This window comes from Corvus brachyrhynchos, unplaced genomic scaffold (assembly GCF_000691975.1).
Source record: "Corvus brachyrhynchos isolate BGI_N302 unplaced genomic scaffold, ASM69197v1 scaffold32, whole genome shotgun sequence".
In the NCBI taxonomy this organism is placed as follows: domain Eukaryota; kingdom Metazoa; phylum Chordata; class Aves; order Passeriformes; family Corvidae; genus Corvus; species Corvus brachyrhynchos.
The window spans coordinates 14,747,884-14,770,817 of record NW_008237919.1 but is presented as its reverse complement, the minus strand read 5'-3'; the positions used below and the strand labels follow the sequence as shown (position 1 = coordinate 14,770,817).

At 36.0% G+C, this 22,934-nt stretch overlaps 1 protein-coding gene across 11 annotated transcripts in view; it reads right to left on the bottom strand.

Moving 5' to 3' along the window:
- The window catches only part of NAV3 (neuron navigator 3), a 525,470-nt gene that overhangs the window by 20,495 nt on the left and 482,041 nt on the right, over positions 1 to 22,934 (bottom strand). For all 11 annotated transcript variants that reach the window (XM_017733278.1, XM_017733271.1, XM_017733273.1 and 8 more), the window contains 7 exons: positions 19,839 to 19,862; positions 17,456 to 17,533; positions 9,703 to 9,786; positions 7,952 to 8,063; positions 6,539 to 6,660; positions 4,559 to 4,731; positions 765 to 918 (listed from right to left, as the gene is read on the bottom strand). In XM_017733278.1, coding sequence (XP_017588767.1) covers positions 765 to 918; positions 4,559 to 4,731; positions 6,539 to 6,660; positions 7,952 to 8,063; positions 9,703 to 9,786; positions 17,456 to 17,533; positions 19,839 to 19,862 — 747 coding nt within the window. The remainder of the gene's footprint in view (positions 1 to 764; positions 919 to 4,558; positions 4,732 to 6,538; positions 6,661 to 7,951; positions 8,064 to 9,702; positions 9,787 to 17,455; positions 17,534 to 19,838; positions 19,863 to 22,934) is intronic.

Here is a 22,934-nt window from a genome sequence, read left to right as displayed (position 1 = left end):
CAAATACAGACTTATATTGCCTTCAGGAATGACGTAAGTGCGTTAGCTGTCATTCCAGAAGGGCCCAGTTCTACTGAAGAACCTATGTCATACTGTGTGGATATTACAGATCATTTTGGGCACCCACCATGGTACTGGGTATTTGCATGTAAGCAACAGAGTCACGTCCCATAAAGCTCTGTGCTCCACTGAAGAACATTGCCATTCTTTTTGCATCCTATCAGCCTCATGAAAAGGAAAATCTTCTAATGAAAAATGCGTTCACAAAGAATTGGAGCAGTGTCACAAAATAACGTAGCAAAATTTTATGATGCTGGATACAGTAATTAGTTCAATTTTACATTCTTTGCCTTGGCAAACCATGACTGAGTTAGGAATCAGAAATGATGGAAGAGTATGCACATAACATCCTGGCCCCCTCCATGGCTCAAGGATTTAAAACGCTGTAGAAATCATTTTTTGATCTGCTTCTCTGTCATGTTGCTTACTCCAGTCACAGGCTTGAATTGATAAATATCCTTTGGGCAGGGATTATGTCTTCTTCCATATCTCTTAAGCACATTTTAGGTACTAATACATATGCTAAGAATGTCTTTATTATAAGGTGAACACTTACCATACCCAGCCTTCAGAATTACTGTCAATCTAGGAATTTACTTTGTATCGACAGTTTTTTGGTGCCTGAAACAAAGTACTGGGCAAGGAAATACACCAGTCATACCTGTGGTGTGCATCTCTGTCATCACTTAAGCTACTGCACTGACCTGCATGCGGTTCATGGCTTCCCGGATCTGATCCAGATGGTGTGCAGAGCTGAGGGCTTCCAGACGAATGTCCGTTAATTTTAGCTCCTTCTCCCTCAGCTCGCTTTTTAGCTGAAGAATAATTTCAGCCTCTGCCTCTGTGCACTCACAGATCCTAAAGAGGAGCAGGACACAGGCAGGAGATTAAAGGAAGGTTCTCTCCCCAAAGCAGTGTTATTATTAAATATCAAAGTACAGAAAAATGCTTGCTGCTGTGAAACCTATGAAGTGAAGAAAGAAACTTATCAAAGAAACATGAAAATGATCAAACTGCAAATTAAAAAAGGAAAAAAGCCCTCTCCAGAAGAAGTGATCAGATTGCTTTTTAGCTTTTTAGTTTAGTTCACTATGGTGAAAAACAAATTCTTAACTACTTTTCAGGTATCTTTTTTTAAGTGTCTATCATCCATTGGTTTTAACTGGATTTTATACTCACATAATTTCTTTGGTGCAAAGTTTATCATTATGTAACAATTGTCAGAACTGAAGTGCACTGATCAAAGTGTACTGCTGATATTTATTATTTGTTAGGCATCAATATTTTTCTCTGTTTTGAACAGTACACAAAGGGACAGTCCTTGAATTTATAGTCTAGAAGATTTTGATCTGTGATGGTTTTGATTTGTGATGGCTGATGTTTTGCCTATAGCCTGTCATTTTGTGATGTATGATACATGAAATCATGTGGGTTGGTTTTGTTTTTTTTCCCTTAAAGACTGGATTACCATATGATTACTTTCCATGAGCATTTATTTTAAGGGAAGAAACCATAACATTGTGAGAAAAAACTGAAACATTACTGGCCCAGAGACCCACAATTGTCCAGCTCCATTGTCAGACTGTTTTGCCCTCTTCGTATCATCAGCAGAACCACCAGTAAAAAGTAAAACACGGAATTTCGGTTACATTGTTACACTAAGTAGTATTTCCAGTCAATTCAATAAATGTTATTTGTTTTTTATTACTGTGACTATAAATAGTTAATATTTGCAGAAAAATTTCAATGAAAAGTATTTCATGAAAATAGTATTATTATTGTGATTATTACTGCTAATATTAAAAAAACAAAATAGAAACCAAGGTCAGCATTTAATTGCCAGAATGCATGAAAACACATTTTGGGAAAGAAGATGCAGCACTCCTCAGGTCAACAGTTGGGTATACAGCTCCATGCTCCACGCTCAGTTTTACCAGGATCTATGTTTATAGACCACATGACCATTTTGCCTTTTCTTTGATGCCCAGGCTAGAGATGACCTTCATACACATGTACTAGACAGATGCAATTGGAAGAGAGTAAAGGTAATGGTTTAGAACACGAGACCTGGTCAAGAAAATATAGGAAGAAATCATAAGCAAAGGGAAGATGAAGAAGTTCATGGCAAATAAAATATATGTCAAAGAGGAAGAAAGATAATGAATATCATTCAAAATAAGGACAAATATTTTAAAAGTGATTACAAATTATTAAAGACATACACTAGGATTTTTTTTCCCAAATATTATGATATAGTTCTTTCAGTGATGTGCCCATACCTGCCTATGCTAAGCAAGTAAGAAATGAAGGTTTATTTCCATGCATATATTATCTAATAAAATAACCTGGACAAGTGGGAAGTCATCTATTTGTTGGCTAGTTTCTTTTGGCTTTTTTTTGGTTTTTTTTCAGTACATCTTGAGAAGCTATGGACAAAAAGACCTTGGCAAGCCAGCTTTAAAGAATACAAAAGTGAAACAGAAAGCAGAGCTACAGTTCTGGAATAAACAGGAAAAACTGGTCTCAGCTCTTAAGGTAGGCAGAATGGAAGCAGAAAGTAAGAACTAAATTTTCTTTTGCAGATCCCAAAACTTTACAAAACTTAGCTCCTATAACTGTAAAATTACATAAGAATATGAGACCTCATCAGAAGGAAGAAAAACAAAAATATAAGTTAGCATTCCTGAGCAGTCACAGAAAGAAACTCAAATGTCTGATCAGACTTGAGACAGAGGTTCAAAGTAGTTAGAAAGACTTTTCCTTTTTCCTTCTTGTTACAACCTCAGAATTTTTAAATCAATAGGTTGCTTTAGGTAGAAGGAGTAAATGAAGATCTTTGAACAGAGTTTGCTAACAATTATGAAAAGTCTCAAAGGAGGCAGGAGTTTAAATTATGCAACTCAGAAAACTGAGTCTTCTAAATCAAGTGACATTATCAGCATAACAGACAAGTTATCTATATTAATACATTTTATGTAATCTCTGTGTTATCCCGTGTAGAAAGGTCATAATAATAAAAAATGTAATAATATGATCAGAAAGATCACTGTGTAAAGATGTTATGGAGGAAAAACCCGAAGGCTGTGAACAGGATGAAATTTAAAAATTTAAGGCTCAGAGATCAAACAACCATGGCAAAAGCTTGAGATGAAAGACTAGATGTGCAGTTTGCCCTTGATAAAATCTGGGAATACTAGCACACCTAGAGAGCAAGTCAAAGAGAGAAAAAAACTAGGATTGGTGGAAAGGAGGCAGGATAAGGTCATGGGAGCAGATCTGTGAATCATGAGTAATTATTTTTGCAGAATAAAAGTGTTCTGTTTACATTCAGTCACTTTCTAAGTAAGGCTTTTACTCTTCACTATGAAGGTGATTTTTAAGTTGATAATAAGTCAAACAGTAGGGTACCAAACATGTAGAAATCCTCATCCCAAAACACACATACACCTCAAATGGTAAAAATATCAGCTTCCTATAAAATAATCCAGCAAAAATACAGAGACTTAGATGAGTTATGATTTTCTAGTCTTCACACAATTTGAGAAAAAGGAAAGCACTTATTCTCAAGGTGTTCAGTTTTTGGGAATATTTGCTGTCAGACTCCTAGTATATAAAAATCATTAGAGTCTATAAAAACTTAATAATAAAAGGCATATAACCTAACACAGAGTAATTCTATTATAAAGCTTAGTAATCAGTCATGAGAATTCCTTGAGGGCCTTAAGAAAGAGTAATTGTGACCTGATTACTCTCAATTAGGACAGGGAAAGTAAGGCTCACACTAGCAGTAGGCATTTTTTGGTTCAAAGAGGCTGATTTCCCCATATTAGAAAGAGTTATGAGTTTAGCAGAATGAAAAAAAAAAGGCAGAGGTATACGAATGAAAGCTGTGAACTCTGTAAGAACATATCAGATATTCAAAAAGAGAAATGGGACAGCTGTTGACTGATGATTTGTTCTCAGACCTGAAACCTCAAGGGTGGTGATTTGAATAAAATATAAAAGTAAAATCCCACAAAAAAACCAAACTGATGAAAGAGGGGAAATAGATTAGAAATTATATACATCAGTAGCTACAAAGTAGATAAAGTAATAACAAGAGGAATGAGTATATTGTAAAAATCCATAGCCACCTGGGAAAAAAATTACATTTTTAGTGTGCCATGAAGAAAGGAAACAAGGAAACTTCAGCATTTGGCCTTTACTAAATGGATACAATAGAGTTGCTAATGGTGCAAGGAGAGCACAACATAAGCTTTTGGAAGTTTGCATAGCTAGGTGATTTTGGATAAAGTCTGTGAAAGGAGGAAAGAATGACTGAATAAAGAGCTGCTGCAGAACTAGTGTGTAAATGGTGAAGCTCACAAGAAATCCTGCAAATGGAGGGAGCTCAGGATTAAAAGATCACAGCTGTTGTCAATGGTTTGTGAACTGCAAACGGCCACACTGGAGGAGGCCTGTTTCCCAGCCCATCCCATTTGCCAAGAGAGACACCTACGCAGACGCTGACTGTGATGGTTTCATTGATGTCGCCCCACACTCTCCTGAGCTGTGGGGCAGTTTAGGTGAGGAAGGAAGAGAGGAGTCTGTCAGCTCTTCTATGTCCGAATGTGAGGAAGGAGGTTTGGTGGACTTTTTCTTTCCAAAGGCCTGTTTGAAAGAGCTTCTTAGCTGGAAAACAAATACAGAACAAGATTATTTTCCTCATCAGAGCACTTTGTGCATAGCTCATGTTTTGAAGAGTTAGTTTGCAGATGCCATCCTAGCCACTGCCTGAGGTCAGTATGCAGAAGCAAGGTATTAACATATGCAACACAGTATCTCTAAAAACATGATACGGTGCTTTGTTTTGACTTTATTAATCCAGCGCAGTGCAAGAGTAATGCTATGGAAAAAGTGCAGGACTGAGTGGTACAGCTATTGGAGAGGGGTGCTCATTTAAAGCCATTAAGCCCCGGTGGAATCCCATTCCCGTGGCATTCCCTTCAAGGGGTGGCTTTAAATAACCACTTTGCATCTAGGTACAGGCAGAACTAAAAGCTGAAATTCAAAGACTAGTCCAATTTATAGGGTTTGCCAATTTATTTTCCCCATTAAAACTTGGAATGGTCAAACTGTGCAAATGCTGTGATTTGGATCATAATCGAGAGGATATAAGCTGGGACATGAGGTTTGCATTGTTGTACTATTGAGAAGAATGTTAGCTGAAAGGTATATACTGTTTTTTGCAATTTCCTTTAGAGTGGTAAGATCTCTGAATGTACAAGCATTGCCTTCTCCCTCTAGAAGCTTCTATCCAGTATTGAAAAGGGACAGAATAGCCAAAGAGCCATTTATTTCAGGAGCCAAGATGACAACAGTTTTGTCTGCAGTTAAAATTAACTAGCCCATTTGTTCATACCTTTGTCTAAATACAGAACTTGTTAATCATAGAAAAAATGTGGGTTTTGTTTTTATTTTCAGAAAGCTGTTCTGATCAAAACTGTACAGAACACAATGACCAGCTAGTTCCTCTAGGAAAAAATGAGGTCTTCAAACACATTATTCTCATGGTATAATTGGAGAGTGGGGAGTGCGACCACTGATCTTAATGCGAAGCATTATTTAAGTCCTTTCCAGCTCATGATGTCTAATGAGAAAGAAATGGATTTTGGCTACACTCCCCCTTTCTATAGCCTAAACTTTGAGATTAAAATGAATAAAGACAAACTGAGAAGACATACAGGATAATCTGGTTTTAGAAGGTATAAAAGCCTACTGCCAAAATAAATAGCAATCATGCCAAGATAGGGTTTTTTATAGATGCATGCCAACTTTTCCATGGTTTATATTCACCTCACTTCCTCTAGAGTTCACCTTGCAGAAACATTAAAGAGTGTGGAATTACAAATCAAGGGAATGAAGGCTCATCAGTATTTTAAAACAAATGTTTATGCAGATAATATTTTTAAAACAATAAAAACATATTGTCTGATTCTTTACTGAAAGTATTTGATTAAATCTTTAGCAATATGTGGTATTTGTATGTTCCAGTTAAGAAACATCTTAATTTATTTAAACACCGTACTACTTCTACGTGAGAATTCTTAACAGATTTCAACTCCCTCCATGGCTGGGTAATATATTTGAGTAAAGCTTTTGAACCAAACTCCAACTGAAGAAAAATCGAACAGGGCTTCAATGTGGCCCAGAGATGGTTTTGGTCACAACAGCTATTTTAAATTTTTGTTGTTGTTTTGTTGTCATAGTTGCTTATGGTTTTGTTTGTTTTAAATTCTCTGACTTATGCAATTAAACCCCTGCTGATATTCAATAATTTTTAGTTTGCTGGTAGTGCCAAAGTATGGATACACACGAATTTCTTGATATCCATCTGGCCCCACAAGAACATTCCAGATGAAATGGACTGTCATGTTACTCAGACACTAGAAAATTATATAATAACTAAAAAATAGGTTTAAACCTGCTGAGTACTTACCCAGTTCTTCTTTTTCTTTTTTTTGGAATCAGCATCATTACCACTGCCAATACTTGAATGACTTGTAGCGCTGTTGATACTGGAAACACTTTCTGAAGAATGTTGCCGCCTTATACGTAAATCTAAAGAAAAGAAGTTACTGTGAAATCCGTTTCTGTTTCAATATAGTAAAAATATTATATTTATGTAGCATCTTCCTCCTCAAAGGAAGTCTAAATAATCATAAATGGCCTTGATGCTTGCAGTGGCTCAGATTAAAGCTATTGAAGCCTGTGAGAAACCACATAGGGATTAGAGGGGGATGCATACAATTAGACCAACACTTAGGGGCTTCTCCAAAATGGGCTGTTCTTGCCCTGAAGGCAAGGACCCTTCACAGCAATCTACGCATGTGTATCCTCATGGCTGAGCAGTGTCTGTTACACAGGGATTACTTGATGTATCAGTATCACATGTACTACAGTTCTGAGGAGTGTAGGCACTACTCGACTTGCAGCAGCCCTAATCGGCGTTCAGATGCCACCTTCTAACATACCATGACAGAAAAAAACCAGGCAGGAGTTCATTAAAAATGAATGAAACAAAATAACCAAGAAGTGGAGAACATTAAAAATGGCTAGTGAGGCTTTTGAGTTTCAATTTCTTAAAAGTCTCCAATAACTAGATCTTAATCACTGGAAATTATTCTTGCAGAACATGCCCACTAATACCAAGGGAAATTACTTTTTAGATTATTTTCTACTTTCTAGAAATTTACTTTGCTACACTGAAGTCATGCAGTGAAATGACCTTAATACAAACATCTAAATAATGACCTCTCCAATGGAAGATCAATAAGACTCTCAAAAACAAATACTGCGATTATTTTTTTCAAGTAATTCCTTTGCTGTTGCTTATCATCAGGCACTTTTGAAGTACGTACTTATCATGCAATATCTGCCTAACTGCAATGACAAATTAATTTGACATCTGGAATTTAAAACCTGCTTTCCTGCTCTGATTTAGCACTTCATGAAGGAGCTGAGCTGTTGTCAGTCCATCTCTTACCAACGAGAACATCAATTTGCAAAGCTACAACTTTGACTGGATTCCCAAGCTATAACAATTTTATACCGCAAGACTTCACCAGTGTCTTGGGTGTACTTCAGCAGACAACTGCAGGGATACGGATAACTCTTGATCAATTCCTGGCCACCGAACTCTAAGATAAAGCTCCAGGAACTCTGGCAGACAGGAAGCTCGTGCAAGGTTTCCAGCTCTGGAAATACCACAAGTATTCCTACCATTCACTGCAGAATGTGCTTGCCCTTGCAACAGAGTTCCCAAACAACAGAAAACTAGTGACTTAGCGGTTTTGTTTTTTTTTTCCTGGGGAGAAATTCCACATTTATTTTAATAACGACAAACCCATACCTTTGTGGGTATGATCAGGGCCGTTCAAGGCTCCTTGAATAGCAGCTTGTGCAGCAGAATTCTGGGCTTTCAGCATTTCGATGGTTTCCCTTAGCTCTATAAGCTCAGATTCCTGTGGGAAGAGCAAAGAGAGATCAAAATAATGACAAAAGAGTAATGCTTATCTAAGCTAAAAGAAAAAATTACAAGAGTGTCCAAATTAAAGATCATGGGACTGATTGGGTGAACATAACAGCAACAGTAAAAAGAATGCATACTTTCTCTCCAAAGATGTTAAAATCAACTAACTTATTCTTTTTCATTTATTCTAGATAAAGCAATGACGCTATTTTTAAGAAGAAAACACTTTTACAAGGAGTAATCTAAAAAGGGTCTTAAATGACTATTCAATATAAAATTAAGAAAAACTCAATGACGTTATTGCAAAAAACAATGAAACCGTTTGAATTACATCCTTCAATATGTGAGGCTACTGTTAAATGGATGAATTCAAAATATTTTTTAAATACTAATTTATTTAAAAACCCTCTGTTTAATAGAAATGGTCCTGCAAGTTGAAGTAAAATGATTCCACTTGAGTGCAGGAAGTTCTGTATTAGAATACACAGATGATTTTTATTAAAAAATATCTTTTATGATTGCTTTTATAAGCAATATTTTATTTATTACTTCCCTGTCTGTCCAGTCTGTACTTATATAATGAGGGTTAAAGGAATTTAAACTCAACAATAGAGAAAAGAAGAGAAGGAAAAGAATAAGTTCTAAATCTTTTGGGAAAGACACTTGGACATGATCTGTTTCCACATCACTGCTTAACCTCTTCTGGAAAGAAAACCTTCTAAATTATACTTTATAAAATAGTTTAAAGTTTTGGTTTTAAGAAAATTTCATTGCTCTTGTGTTCTTTCCTCTCCCCTTCCCCCCCAAGATGAAACAAAAGCAAGTAATACAAATATTTTCTATCCAGTTCACAATGAGTCTCACCACATTTCATCTGTTGGTGCTCAACCAGACTCTGAAATGTTATTTTTATAGACAGTTATAGACTCCAGTGGTGACTAGCAGCTCACAGATAAACAGTTTCTTTCACAGTTTGTCTCAAGGAGGCCTTTCGTTAACAGGATATTGTTCAAAATGCATAAGGGTGGAGAGTTTCAGAAGTTCAATCCTGTAAGGTGCTAAGCAGCCTCTTCATCCTGAGCTTGGTACAAGGGCTCACATTCAATTTACTATCCTATCAGGTTTGGAGTTTTTTCCTCCACTAGACAAAATACAACAATGAAAACCCAAACTTGTTTACTTATGGATAGGATGCCTAACCTTTGTTAACTCTCTCAATGGAGCTATTTTTCTCTACTTAAACTTCTTTGCTCCCAGTAATTAATTCTATTATTCTGGTGGCACTGGGAGGCTGTAATGAAGCACTCCAGCATCTTATATATAAGAAGTCTTTGTTACAGGATCTTTCAGTATGGAGTAAACCTATAGTGGCACATGTTTTAATTAAATTCTGGAAATGAAAGATTTTATCTTCAAACTATTTTATGACACTGTCTGTGTAAACCTGATGCTGCATAGTTTTTTCCCGATGCTGCTGGACATTCATGTAGATTTGATTGCAGCAACCATTACAGAAAAATGTGTTTTACTGCCACAGATGTTCCTGTTTCCTTTCAGTGTTTTTTAAACAAAACTCTAACAAAATTTGATGACTGCTTTCTACATTAAAGCATCCACTTTTTTAAACCTACCTTTTGTTCAGCTGTCATTGTTAGACTTTGCAATCGGCCTGTCATATTTCCCAAGCTTTTTTCAAAAGCTGCTACTAGATGAGCCTGTGAAAGAAAGACAACATTTGTCATAATTGGATCATTTTCCCAGATCCATTTGATTTTTAAAAGTATGTTTTTGCTGCAAGCACATTTTCTCCAGCTCTTTAATATTAGTTTAAACTCTGACTGAGCTGAGTTGGATAGATGAATCAGCCAAATGAACTCACTGCTCCTCAGGCTTCTTTAGCCCCCAGTGAGATTAGCTCAGGTATCCCTGCCTGGAAATGAAATATGGATTTAATGCCCTGCTTTAAGTTTACTGATATATTGGCCAAAATAGTCTGCTCCCAAAGAGAAGTCCAGGAGCAATTATTTTCAATTACTGGACATTTCAAAACAGGAATTCAAGTACTTAGCTTGAAAAGCAAATTTTAACTTCACAAATAAAACACTTCCTAAAAATCAAGAGCCTCAAACAAAAAATGTCACAGTTAGTCTTACAAAAGGTCATTGCTTAGTCTATAAATATTATATTGATCATATGTGTCTGTGTGCGTATAAAAGTAATGAAAAAATGTTGTAAATAGAACATTTATAATGTGTGCAAATATATATAAAAGACAATCTTGAAAACTGGAAGTCTTACCTCTCAGTATGAAAAGCAATAAAGTTGAAACAGACCAAAAGATTTAAAAAAAAATAAAAATAAAAGTAAACCTTCTTTTTTTTTTTTTTTTTTTAAACAACCAGCATCCTACACTGTATGTGAGCTAAATGATACTTCATCAGATCTAACTGGCATTGAGCTTTCTAGGCCAAGAAGGGAAAGTGGTTATGAAAACCCGAGTATGCTAAGCCAGCTTGTACAGCCAAGGGAAAGCAATGATTTAATTTTTATGAAAGTCCATAAAATTTCATCCACTTCTCTCAAAACATCAAATAGTAAAAGCATAAGGAAATGCTTATTTTCTTGTTACCATCTCAAAAGTGGTAATAGGCAAAGTTTTTAAACATTGGCACTCGGAAATATAACTCAAACCCACCATATTTATATGCACAAATGGATTAACTGAGCTTCCTCACTGAGGAAATTTAGTTTTTATTACAGCAGTGCAGGCACACACAGTGCCTGGCAAATTTTTCAGCTGCAAATTTGCATGCTTTTACAAGCATAGTTAAAACTGTTTGAATGTATGTGGTTGTACTGAATCTGAGGTATAATCAAGAAAAGGCATGGTCCAAAAAGGATTTTGTTCTGCCCTTTAGGAGAGGGAAAAGGGCTTCTTGCCACCTTGCTCTGTATATTATCCCTCAAACAGGAGAATATTATCATATATATAATAGTAGGCTACTTCTGCATCTCCAGTTCAGAGCTGTTACACTGGTGAGTGGCTTTTGTGTTTTGTAAATAATTTTGGATTGCCATAAATATTTAGGTATCTTGAAAGCCCCTTATTTTATTCTTATTAAACTTACTAAAAGTTTATTCCTTTTAAACTGTACTATTAGTATACTTAGATATACTTAATTACTTATGGGTATAGAGGTCAATCTACCTGCTTTCTGCATCTCCAGGGATATCTTAGGGATAACTCTTTTGGTAAAGGACACATACCACAAGGACTAACTCCTGATAAACATGAGACTAGACAAATATGCAATTTCTTAAAGATTAATTAGTAATTGTATATATTCCTATTTAAACATTTATAACTTAGGCTACATTCTTGAAATTATAATCTTAAATAAAATGAACCTGGAAACCTGACAATCAGTACTACTTGGTTGTTTTTACTACTCTATTCCTCTGGGAAAATAAAACTAACTGATTTTTAAACTTACATTCCACTTTATTAATTAGCTACATGTTAAAAATATCCAGAATAATCTATGGTGTTTTATTTCCAAAGGTGATGACCACAGACCCAGAACACAATCAGAGACAAAGTAGATGCACTACTACAGAATTTTGGCCAAATGTCTCCTCATTACTTCTGTTTAACAAGAAACTAATGGAGCTCACTGTTCCCTGCCTCATAAAAAAAATCTACGGCTTGGCTGATGGCCCGTGGTTCTGCTTTACTCTGAGAATTACAGTGGGGACTGAGGGCTTGAAAGAGGAATAATTTGTTTAATTATGCATTGCTTTTGTCCTTTTCTAGCAATTAGACTGTAATGACCACAGTACTTTGGTACGGAACTATGCATACTTGTGCAAAGTATTTTCCTATTTCATAGCTACAACTTCATCCTATATTGTACATGAATAAACCCCACAGAACTTACAGGAAAAATTAAGTACTAAAAAGCATAATTAAAAGTGATATCAAAGGTCACTGACACTGTTATTTTCTGACAGCCTTTAGAGAAATACAGCCATATCACAAGGATTCTTACTAAAATTCAGCCCATGACAGAGCACATTACCTTCTCGGAATATTCTACCATACTTTTTGCATCATAAGTGTAATTGGATCAAGATGATGCATTTTCCTAACTCATTTCAGATAAAGACTATCAGGTCTTGATTTGCTAGTAATAAAGAAATGTAATTCAAAGTCCAATTGACCAAAAACTATTCAAGAAAGAAACCTTTTAATTGCATTGTTCATTACTTTAAATGTTTATAACAACACAATACTCTTCTACTGAAGTATTAATTTTACATTCAGAGTAATAAACTGTTCTGCCTTTCTGCATGGTAGTGAATATTCATTTATTCAGCTGTCTAGGGAACTCCTACTTGTTGAAAACTTAAGCAGATTTTCCTTAAAGAAATCCTATACAACAAACCAAGAAAATTTAGTTTGAAAAAGGCTAAATTTTTAGTATATTTTTGTGTTTGTTGAAGTATACATAAAACATATATATATGTATCTATTCCCATTTGAGATCAGGCTTCGCATTTCAACAGTTAAATGCAAAATAATTCATAAAACAATTAAAGCAAAGAGAAAGAAGTATCTGTGTCTTTAAGAATATTCATCAGAAATCAAAAATTCCAATTAGAAACTTTTTTTACACTTAAAAATTTGGTAATTTATGAGGATTATTTAATTTATCTAAAAGTTTCCATTCTTTCGCTCTTGTAAAAATATTTAGGATTTTTTTATTTTTTTTTAAGTTACAGCCAGTCTCTCACACCTTAGAAATCTCTGCATTAGATTCAGTAGTTTCATTCATGGCATACACACATCATTGCAATACTTCAAAGAGTAGCTTGAATATTGCATGTGCTTTGTGTAATGCTTATTCTAAAGTAAAAATATGTCTTCACAATTGAATGCAGTATTTGTACTTGAAAATAGACATCCTGGAATTATAGTTAAGTAAGTGGGAATTACTTGAAGTATACTTACAGCAAAAAATATCCATCATTAACATGACATACATATCAGATACATAGATGAACAGCTCTTAATCTTTAGATAACCTTCATGTATGAATTAATTTTGACTTCTATTAACATGTGAAATGCCCATTGGAAATAGTCTAAGAGATGTATGTTTAGGGAATGACTTCAGTGCTAAGAGGACAGATTTGCTTTTGAACATTTCCTACTTAGCAAACTATAGCAACCAGGCAAACCCCAAATACCTCAGCTCTCAGGTTTACAGCCTATCCTGAACATGACATTCACATATGAAACATCTGTCTTCTAACACACATCAGGATTTGACCTGTGGTGTTCAGGTTTATAAAAAAAGGTAAATAAATAAAGTTCCTCCCACCTGACACGGCTGAATGAAAGGAGGTGTGAAAGGCCAGAAGGGATAGGGCTGATTGCAAGCAGCAACTGTGCATCTGGTGACCTTTCCTGTTTGCTGCCTTCTAGCATCTTGTTGCTCGGCTGTAGGATAGTGGTTCAGAGCTGGCCAAACAAGAGCATTAGCCAGCAAACCCCCTCTTCTTTCTTTTGGCATCCTGGGTCTGCTACAGTTTGCAAGCATACACCCTTCAGCTTTATCCAGTACAAAGCACTGATCAAAGTCCCTCTGAACACAGTGGGTCAGGCTGCTCACTGGAATTTGAGCCCTTGTCAGTCACGTAGGGAGTCTGCTGGTTGGACATTTTCTGCCCTGAAAACAGGCCCTTTCTGATTTAGTATTGAGATTTGCCCTTCAGCCACACCGAGACAGATGCCAGGGGTAAAGCAAGAATCTCAGAGAAAATCTGTAAATTAAACATCCAAACAACAGCTGGACCCTGCTTGAATTTAATCATATGCAGGCAAAACACTCTGGCGCTTTGGGGTTAATCAAATGAAATAAACTGCTGAAATCAAGCACAGTACTTGAATCCAGCCAATGAAACCCGAACAGTAAATGAAACCAAATGAGAAAATTTTTAGCAGAGTTTTCAAAAATGCCTGAGAAATGCTGTAACTTCCAATTGACAGATTTTGGTATAAAATCATGTTTCAAGCAAAAGCTTGATCAAATAGGTCAAATTTCAAGCCGCCAGTCTTTTAATGACTTATGTACTAATGTCACCAACAGTCTTCTGTGGAGAAGCAAAGAAGGGCACAAAGAGTGTTGAAATAAGATGAATAAGATGCTCTATTTTTTCACTTGTGTACAATACTTTTGCTCAGTTCTACAAAGGGAAATACTAACAACAAATTCACACCGAGATTAACTATGAGGGAACAAGATTTCTGGCTATTAACAGTTTCCTTCTCCAGACCACAGTAAGGCAAAAAGTGCTTCCTGTTTTCAGACAGTGAAGGTATGGAAATTATGAGGAGCTTAGGACTAATGCAAAGATGAATGCATTTACAGCAAAAGCATCAGAAAGGACAGAGCATTTTTCTGGTTAGCAAAGGCACCACAAAAGATACTCTGTCCATAAAGCTCCCTGTCTGCCAGAGATGGATGTATCTACAGAGAACACAGGCCGTGATCAAAGTTTTCTGCACTAAACTTAATGTTTGTTCAAGTTTTAGCCTTATTGACAAGCAAATGTGACTCAAAATGAGAGTCTCAGTATTATCCATGTAGAGATTTGATTACTTTTCTGAGAATAAATTTCAGATTTTGTGATTAGGACTATTTCTTCTTTAAAAAGCAGCGATTGGTGAAATGTGTCTCTTAGACTAGAAGATCAATGATAAATACATGCAAGGAAAGCATTGTTAAGGCAGTACAAGTTAATGAAATTTAGACGCCCATCTAGGTTTTCCATGAGTTTGCCAAGTTAAATCAATTGTTTGTTAATAAATCTCAGACTTCTTATGAAAAGTAATAACGGGCATTTAAATATCAGTTCTGTAAGTAGACTAAATTTTAGTGGCTCTATCATAATTAAATAGTTGAATATACTCTCTGCTTTCAAGCTGGATTTTATTTCTGATGTTTAAATGATACTTTTTAGAATTTCTTTACATAAAGTGCTCGAAGGACTGACAGCAGTAGTGCTAAAATATTTAAGTAGTCTCTTTCGATGTTTGGATTTATGCGGAAGTGTTGTTTTAATGCTTTGCAAGTTTTGTACCAGAAATAGCAGAAAATTAACTCAGGACTAGGCTTACTGTGAAATACTTTTCAATTTTTTTTGTTTTGTAAAGTATGTATCTCATGAGAACATCCTACCAAAAATATTTACTCCTAATATCCAGTAATACCTACTTTTTTTATAAGATTGTATTAATTGTGAATACAATCTTGTTCATACCTGGAGATTTTGAAGCCTCTAAGTTTCATGCTCCTGAAAAATTTAATTTTGAAGGAATTTCTACATGTTAGGGATTAGGCAAGAGGAAGGATTTCTCTTGTACCATTTAAAAAATGCACGTGCTAAATGGATCAGCCTTGGAGTTGCTTATAGGTTTAGAGTTTAAAGAATGTCTCCATGGAGATGGATTAGAAGGTGTGTAACAGTCAAAAGAACATGATTAAATTATCCAAAGGTGGTACTTCTGGACAGGCAAAACCAGATGTAAATGTATATATTTTTAACTATCCTATTGAAAACGTCCTTATGGTAAGATCAGTAGAAAAGCATTCTTGCTAGGTGTTCAGAAGCCCAGAGGCAGTATGAAGGAACAGATACACAACAATCCAATCTGATTTGTACAGAACAACCCAAATTTATTTCTTACCCATGCAGCTGATTTAGTTTGAGTGAAAACAAAGCCAAAATACACATTTTTAACTTGACTCAGTTTCACTGAATTGTGGATCAAATCTGATTGTAACTTGGAGTTGGCTTTGAACATTTGCCTAGAACAAGTAATGTTATTAGAAACCAGCCTCTATGGTGTTTACCTCATAGAAGGACATATTGGCCAGAGGTATAGTGAAGGACTTCTAAATAAGACTGAGAAGAGATTGGACACCATTTGTCCAAACAAATAAAACAACGGCTTCGTTTTCTCAGCTGCAGAGAATGCTTAGACATCCTTGCCTTATTGTACTTGTTGCTGTATTATAGACTACAGCATTTCTGGGTTGACTGAAAAGGATGGAGACTTAGCTCATCTGACCTCTCAGTGTGGGTTTTAGTTTGTTGCTCTCAGGACAGGTGGATGGAGAACTGCCCAAACTGTTGAAGATCAGTGTCTAAAATACGTGAGTGAAGAAACCCCATAGCCAATATAGGCATGCTGGCTATTCTACCTATATATTCTCAAATAAATAACCCAACTCAGAATCTAGAGTTTGAATTTACAAGCAGCACAGTGTCCCACATCTGAATCACTTGTTCATTCTCAGTACTTAGAATTCTGAGTCTGGCAACCTACGCTGCTACAGACGTACAAACACGCACAGGTGCTCTGCAGCCATCTGAACAGAGAAGAAAGTGCTAAGCATAGCTCTTCCACATTTTCATGTGTGGAAGTCCTAAGAGAAAAACAAGCTTTCACAGAGCTAGAGATTATCTTCTCAAAACATGAAATAATTTCTTTAAAATTACAACAGTATTTATAAATCTAAATACTCAGTGAACCTACACTTCAAAGAAAGGCACTCTATGGGTTACCCAAGACAACAGGAAACTGCTTTCCTGAACTGCAAAATGATACATTCTTGTAACCGCATCTCAAATTTCCTTCACAGTAGTAACAATAATTATATTCTAAATTGCATTTAAAAATGACAATACTACAGACTGTTCAGTAACTATCCAGTAACTTCACCTGAAACCACAGCAACCAGATAGGATTGTAGCTTGCATTCTGTATCTGGCATTATTTTCAGATAACATGTTCCATAACACATATTACACATGTCAGTTAGAAGGAACACCGGGAAGCTGTCTGTGAAATAGCCCAGTTTTCATTAGTTATAGATCAGCACTGTTGTTGTAGCATATGAATTCTATATATACTTGTACACTGTGCTTGCTTCACACCTGACTGCATTTTGCAGGGTTTGTCTTTGTGAAATGAAACTCTGATGAATTCTACCAGAATATGAAAACCATGCCTTTCTTTGGTTGTGTCTCCTTACTTTTGGCTTTTTTTAATAATTGATTCTGAAAAAAGAGTGAAACTGAACAGGATAGGACTGTCCCCTCCAAATTGTGGAAACTCTTCATTTCCACTGTCCACTTTCCGTAAGATTTCTTCTACTTGAAGCTGGGGCAATATAGACATTTAATGAAGTAATTAAATTGAAAAAAAACCCCCAAAATAAATAAATAGTAAAAGTCTCACAAACTATGTGTTGAGTAAGAGCTATTGATAATGTATTCATTGATACCACTTATCATCACAAGCAAAAATACTTACATTTGCTGAAAGTTGAGAAGTAAGGGTAGCAACTTTCTCTTGGGATGCAACCAACTCTCTCCGTAGTTTCTGGATTTGCTAGAGAAACAACAGACTGCTGTCAGTATTTCAGCAATTTTCTTTTGTTGTGGCTATTTTTGTGTTTTCTTGAGAGATCACCAATACGTTTACAATGTCTTAGCTTCACATTTTAATTTCAGAACTATCTAGAAATACAAATTATTAAAAGTTGTCTCTTAGTGTTGCTCCAGCTGTTTTCTAGCACTTAACTGGCATATGAGCCAGAATTCCAGTTAAGGGAGCACATATGGGCAAATGCTTAATTACTTTGTATGTACTATCCTCTGTTTGCAAGGGAAATGTCATGGGTTTTTACCAAATCCCGTAAGTTCCAAACATATGCTTAGTGCAATCAAGGAGAGCTGCCCTGGATGTGGCCTGAGGTTCTGAAACATGAGTGCACTTGGGTGAGGTTCACTGTGCCTGACTGTAGACATGATGCAACCAACATGTGTTGAATGTCTACATTAGACTAAGATAACGTGAAAAATGTACTCCCACACTGCCCGGCATGAAGAAGGCTTTGATTGCTACCTCAGACACAGACTTTTTTCTTTATGGATGTCTAAAATTTGGTGAGATAAAGTAGTATTTTTGTTTCTCTAACTCATGCTTCCTACAGTCCTTGAAATTCAAATATGCGACCACTTTAAACATTATATAGTATTCAAAAACTTGCTTGCCAACTTAAAAAAAAAAAAAAAGTAGCTTTAAATGTGCTTGTTGACATGAAAATAAACTTAACTCAAGACTCTTTTATTCTTTAATGAAAAACAGAATCCTTAAGAAAAATATCTGTTTCCATTTCAGCTAGGGTAGATATCTAGCATGAAACTTGCACATCATTTTAAGCTCTTAACCCTATTTGAAATCTTGCAGGGACTTTTGGGCATTGTACTGAAATCAAGCACAGCATGGAGTTTCACCCTGAAGAGCCTTTCATACTCAGACATAAAAGAAATTTTTCCAGACTAGAGAAGTAAAATGGGTAAAAGCAGCTTAGGAAGGGGAACATGTACCAGTCACTAGTAAAGATTATTGTAGTACTTCAGTTTTATGACTTCCATGAAAACCAGCAAGGAATATTGCACAAGCTTTAAGAATGAACAAGTTCCTGTACTTCTGTAACACAACAATACCTCAGTCATTTACACTAGCTCAGGGCAACAGGGGCAGATTATTGAGCTGTTCTCCATCCTGGACTGACCCTTTTATTTTTCCAAGTTTTCTCTTTCGTTTTCAAATGAAATTATTTAACATTCCAGCTTAAGCTGACTTTCATCATGTTCTTGCAACTACACAAGGTAGATCTCATGAAGTGCTGTTCAACATCTGTAAGAGCATCACAAGCAGACCCAGATACTGAGAAAACATCATGTAGAAACACACCGGAAAGAAATGTTGTTTCACCTCTACATACTGCCCTATATAAAAGGCAATAAAGTGAGGAATTGTAATTTACACTACTGAGTTATGGCATGCCTCTTTAGTTCCTTTGCTTTAGGAGATGTGATCTTAGATGAAATTATATTGAAATATACTGCAGCAAGGAGGGAAGGATATGTTTATTTGTTCAATTTCTTCAAAATATCTTTTTGTTGACTTTGATTAAAATAGTAAAAATAGGAGCCGCATAAATGCAGGACTTGGAAGGCACGTAGCTCTGTGAAGTGGAAATGCACCCCTTGGTGCTGTATTTTATTGCTGCTACACTTTGGTGCCCTCTTAATACAACCTGGACTTCATTTTGAGAAAGTCTGTAATTGTATCCAGATGCTGACCCAGGCTTGTCACCCATTCTTATACACTGTGAGGAGAAAGAAGCTATTTTCCATGTCAAATTTGATTTATATATGAAATCAATCTGCATTGCTCTGAAATCCATCAAAGTGGTCAGTTTCAGAAATTTAATATAATGCAAAATGTGAGGGAGAGAAGTTCAAAGCAATCATTTGAAGTATTTTTCCTCCTGAAAGGCAGCACCTTACCTCGAATTGCACAATCCCTTAGATCCTGCACAGAGTGGTATTAAGTCTGAAATCAGACCTATCACAACTCCTCCACTCAATGCCCAGTTCTCACTGATTCTTTTCATCTCTTCAGAATGGCAGCCAGGAGGCTTTCTTCAGAACAATGCTAAGAAAACACCTTCTAGTGCTCTAAAAGCTGCACCAGGTTCTCACCAATACTTCTTAAAAGGTGATGCAAAGACACAGGGTGTATTTTCCCCACCAACCAGGCAGTTTAGCCATAGCAGGTAAACAATAAACTATACAATAACGTAAGGCAATACATAAGCATAAAAATGAAGAAAAGTTCTTACCTCTGAATGTGCCTTTTCTTCTGCCTGGAAAAAAACAAAGAAGAAATGGCTTAGAATCAGTGTGCAACATAATTGCAGTAATAGAATACAAAAGCCAGCTACACTGAAGTGAAATGAATAGCTTCATGCATCCATTACATTTAAGGAAGGTATCCAGTAAAAACAATAAATGGAATTCTTTTCAACTTACTTGGCAAGGCTCCAGCTGAAACCCCAAAGAGCCTGCCAGCATACTGACAAAATGAAACAGTGGAGAAAGGGAGAGCAGCACCAGAACTGCAGAAACTGCAGCTGCATTTCTAAGATACAAACAAAAATTTACTATGCTCTCACTGCACGGCCCTTATTAGTCTGACACAGCACACTTTTATGCTGCAATGATTATTAGGGCTCCTGGATTTCTATTTGTTCTACTGCATACCAAGAGATAGTCCTAATAAGATAGTAAGTAATCCCTGATAAGAGCAGTTGACAGCATACCTGTAACAAATACACTGAGGAAGGTGAGGGGAACTTGCATTTTAATGTAATTTATTCCATAAAGACTACTGACCAAAATATTAAGGGCTATCAAGGCATGTTAAAGTTTTCAATTAAACTTGCTAATATTATTTAATAATTTTAGATATTTTTCAAATTGTAACATATTGTGTCATATATTGAAGCTTTTCACTCAGCAGCCTTTTTCAACAAGCTAAGAAACGAAACCATTGCAAGGCAAACCTTTGAAAGTCATTCAATTTCTAAGTATTGGATTAGTACTATTCAGGAGACATTTGGTGGACAGAGAGATCTTGCTTCAGTGGGATTCTAATGGGAAAGAATGGCATGCCATGAGAAAAGAACCCTTTCATAACACAAAATGAGTCAGTTAATGTACTGGAAATCAATCCACCCCATGATCTGAGGTGGCCCAAGTTCAGAGAAGCAGTCTAACATTATCTGCAAGAGAAGAAAGCAGTAAAAGGAAAATGCAGGTAGAAGAATTATCTATAAATAACACTAGAAACACTAAGAAAACCCAAGGTAAGGGCTCTTCAGAGGATTCTTTGGCATCAGACACTCTGTGTTATTCTGTGTTATTACAAATTAGTACAGCTGATTTTGAGCCTCTATTAGGTACTAATTTTTGGCTTTTAGGATTTTAATAATTTATAACAGAAATGGTTTTTTTTCCTTTATCTTGTGTAAGGGAGAAGACTTCTGGAAAATGCCTCTTCCCATACATGCTTATCTGTTAGCAGTCCCTAAACAGACTGTGATGCTGTGATATTTACCTTGGCAACACTTGGAAATGCTTTTGGCTGAAAGTACTGCAATACGTGACACATCCACACTACATAAGGATGATTTAGTATAATGACTTTTTTTTTCCGGCACTGACATGACCCACATACTGTAACACACTAACTTTCTCATCTATTTTTGCAAAAAGGTGATCTGCCTATAGAAAAAACCAATATGTTCTACTCCCACTATTGTTACATCAAATATATAGTGCATGGAAAATCACAAAGGGATTGAGGATGACAATATCCCCTTATGATTTCTTCTGTGACAACAAAAGGAAAAAATTAGGGTTGGTGACTTTTTCCTAAAACTACCATGTGGCAACATGGTGCTTGTCCTTAGACCAACCAAACCTGCTCATAAAGGCATTGCTATATGTTGTTACCAGACAACTCCCTCAATGCACAAGGAAGTGCTGCTGCTCTCCCTGAGTTCAGAAAGGTGGCTCCCACAAGTGAGATTTTGTGGGCAGTGAAGGAAGTAGATGAATGAGAAAAAACAGGATTCTGGACATACTATTAGCTTAAAAAATAAAATCTGACCATCAAATACATCTGAGCAGTTTTTACTTAAGTTCATGCTGACACCATTGTAACCCAGGACTCAGCCATTGTTCCAATAGGCTCTAAAAGGAAAAAATCCTTTTTCTCACTCTACTTCTCCATCATATGCATGCACCCCATCCTTGCAAGGATGATTTTTTCTTTTTTTTGAAGCCTTAGAATGTTAAGGTACAAATGACACGTCCTTACACAGCTCCTCTGAGCGTGGTTTAGCACAATCAATGAAGCCTATGGAGTCAAAGTGTAGTTAATGCTGAGAGTCAGTGTGAGAAATTGGCAATTAACTAAATATGTGAAAAATTAATTGTTTCACCTACTGAGCAAGGAGGAGATTAAAACAGGAGACAACCTATTATAATTTTTTCAATTACTCAGAGCGCTAAAAGTAGTCACTAGCAAAACTCAATCAATTTACTACATCTGCTTACATGGTGTATGTTTCTGTGAAACAAAATGGATGTCTCTGTACATGCATATCTCTACAAGCTAGATTCCCAGTCTATGCAAGTTAAGTCCTGAATACCCAAATCCAAGTCAAGAAGAAAGGCAATATATACAGAAAATAGTAGTGAATGAAGAACTTCTGTGTCATTGTATTATTCAATGGCAGAAAATAAGGAAATGTCTTCTGAATCTCATATTCTAATTCCCAAAGAAACAATCTTCAGAGAATAATTTGAAGATTTTCAAGTATCCTCTGGTAATTATACATAAAGGTCTTGATCTTTATTTAGTACTTTGTCTGAATTTCACCAGTGATTAGGCCACAGAAAACCACTAGCACTAAGGCTTAAGAAAATGCTCAAGAAATCTGATAAATACATTTGATTGAGATACCCTTGTGAGGCTATCCCATTGCTCTCTTCATTCAGCTGATGTGATACTGACTGTTAAACTTTTCATGTTTCTATACTCCAGTTGTGCATCATCTTTTGATTAATTGTTGCAAAGTTTAAACTTTTTTCCCAGAGGGATCAAGCGGAAGAAATTCAGAATAAAAATCTTTCTGAAAAGTCAATCCTAGTAATTTTGTGATACTAATTTCTTTATGGCCCTTTGCAGATTTTTCTGCAACTTCCATTATCTTGCCTACATAATTCATTACTTAAGGAGTGGGGCTCAGCTGCAGTGTGAATTCAGAGTCAGAAGACATCATAGTATGAACCTGGGTAAACAGTTTAAACTTTGTGCAGAAAAAATACTATTCTTTACTATCATGGGGTTTAGTTACTATTTCCAAGAT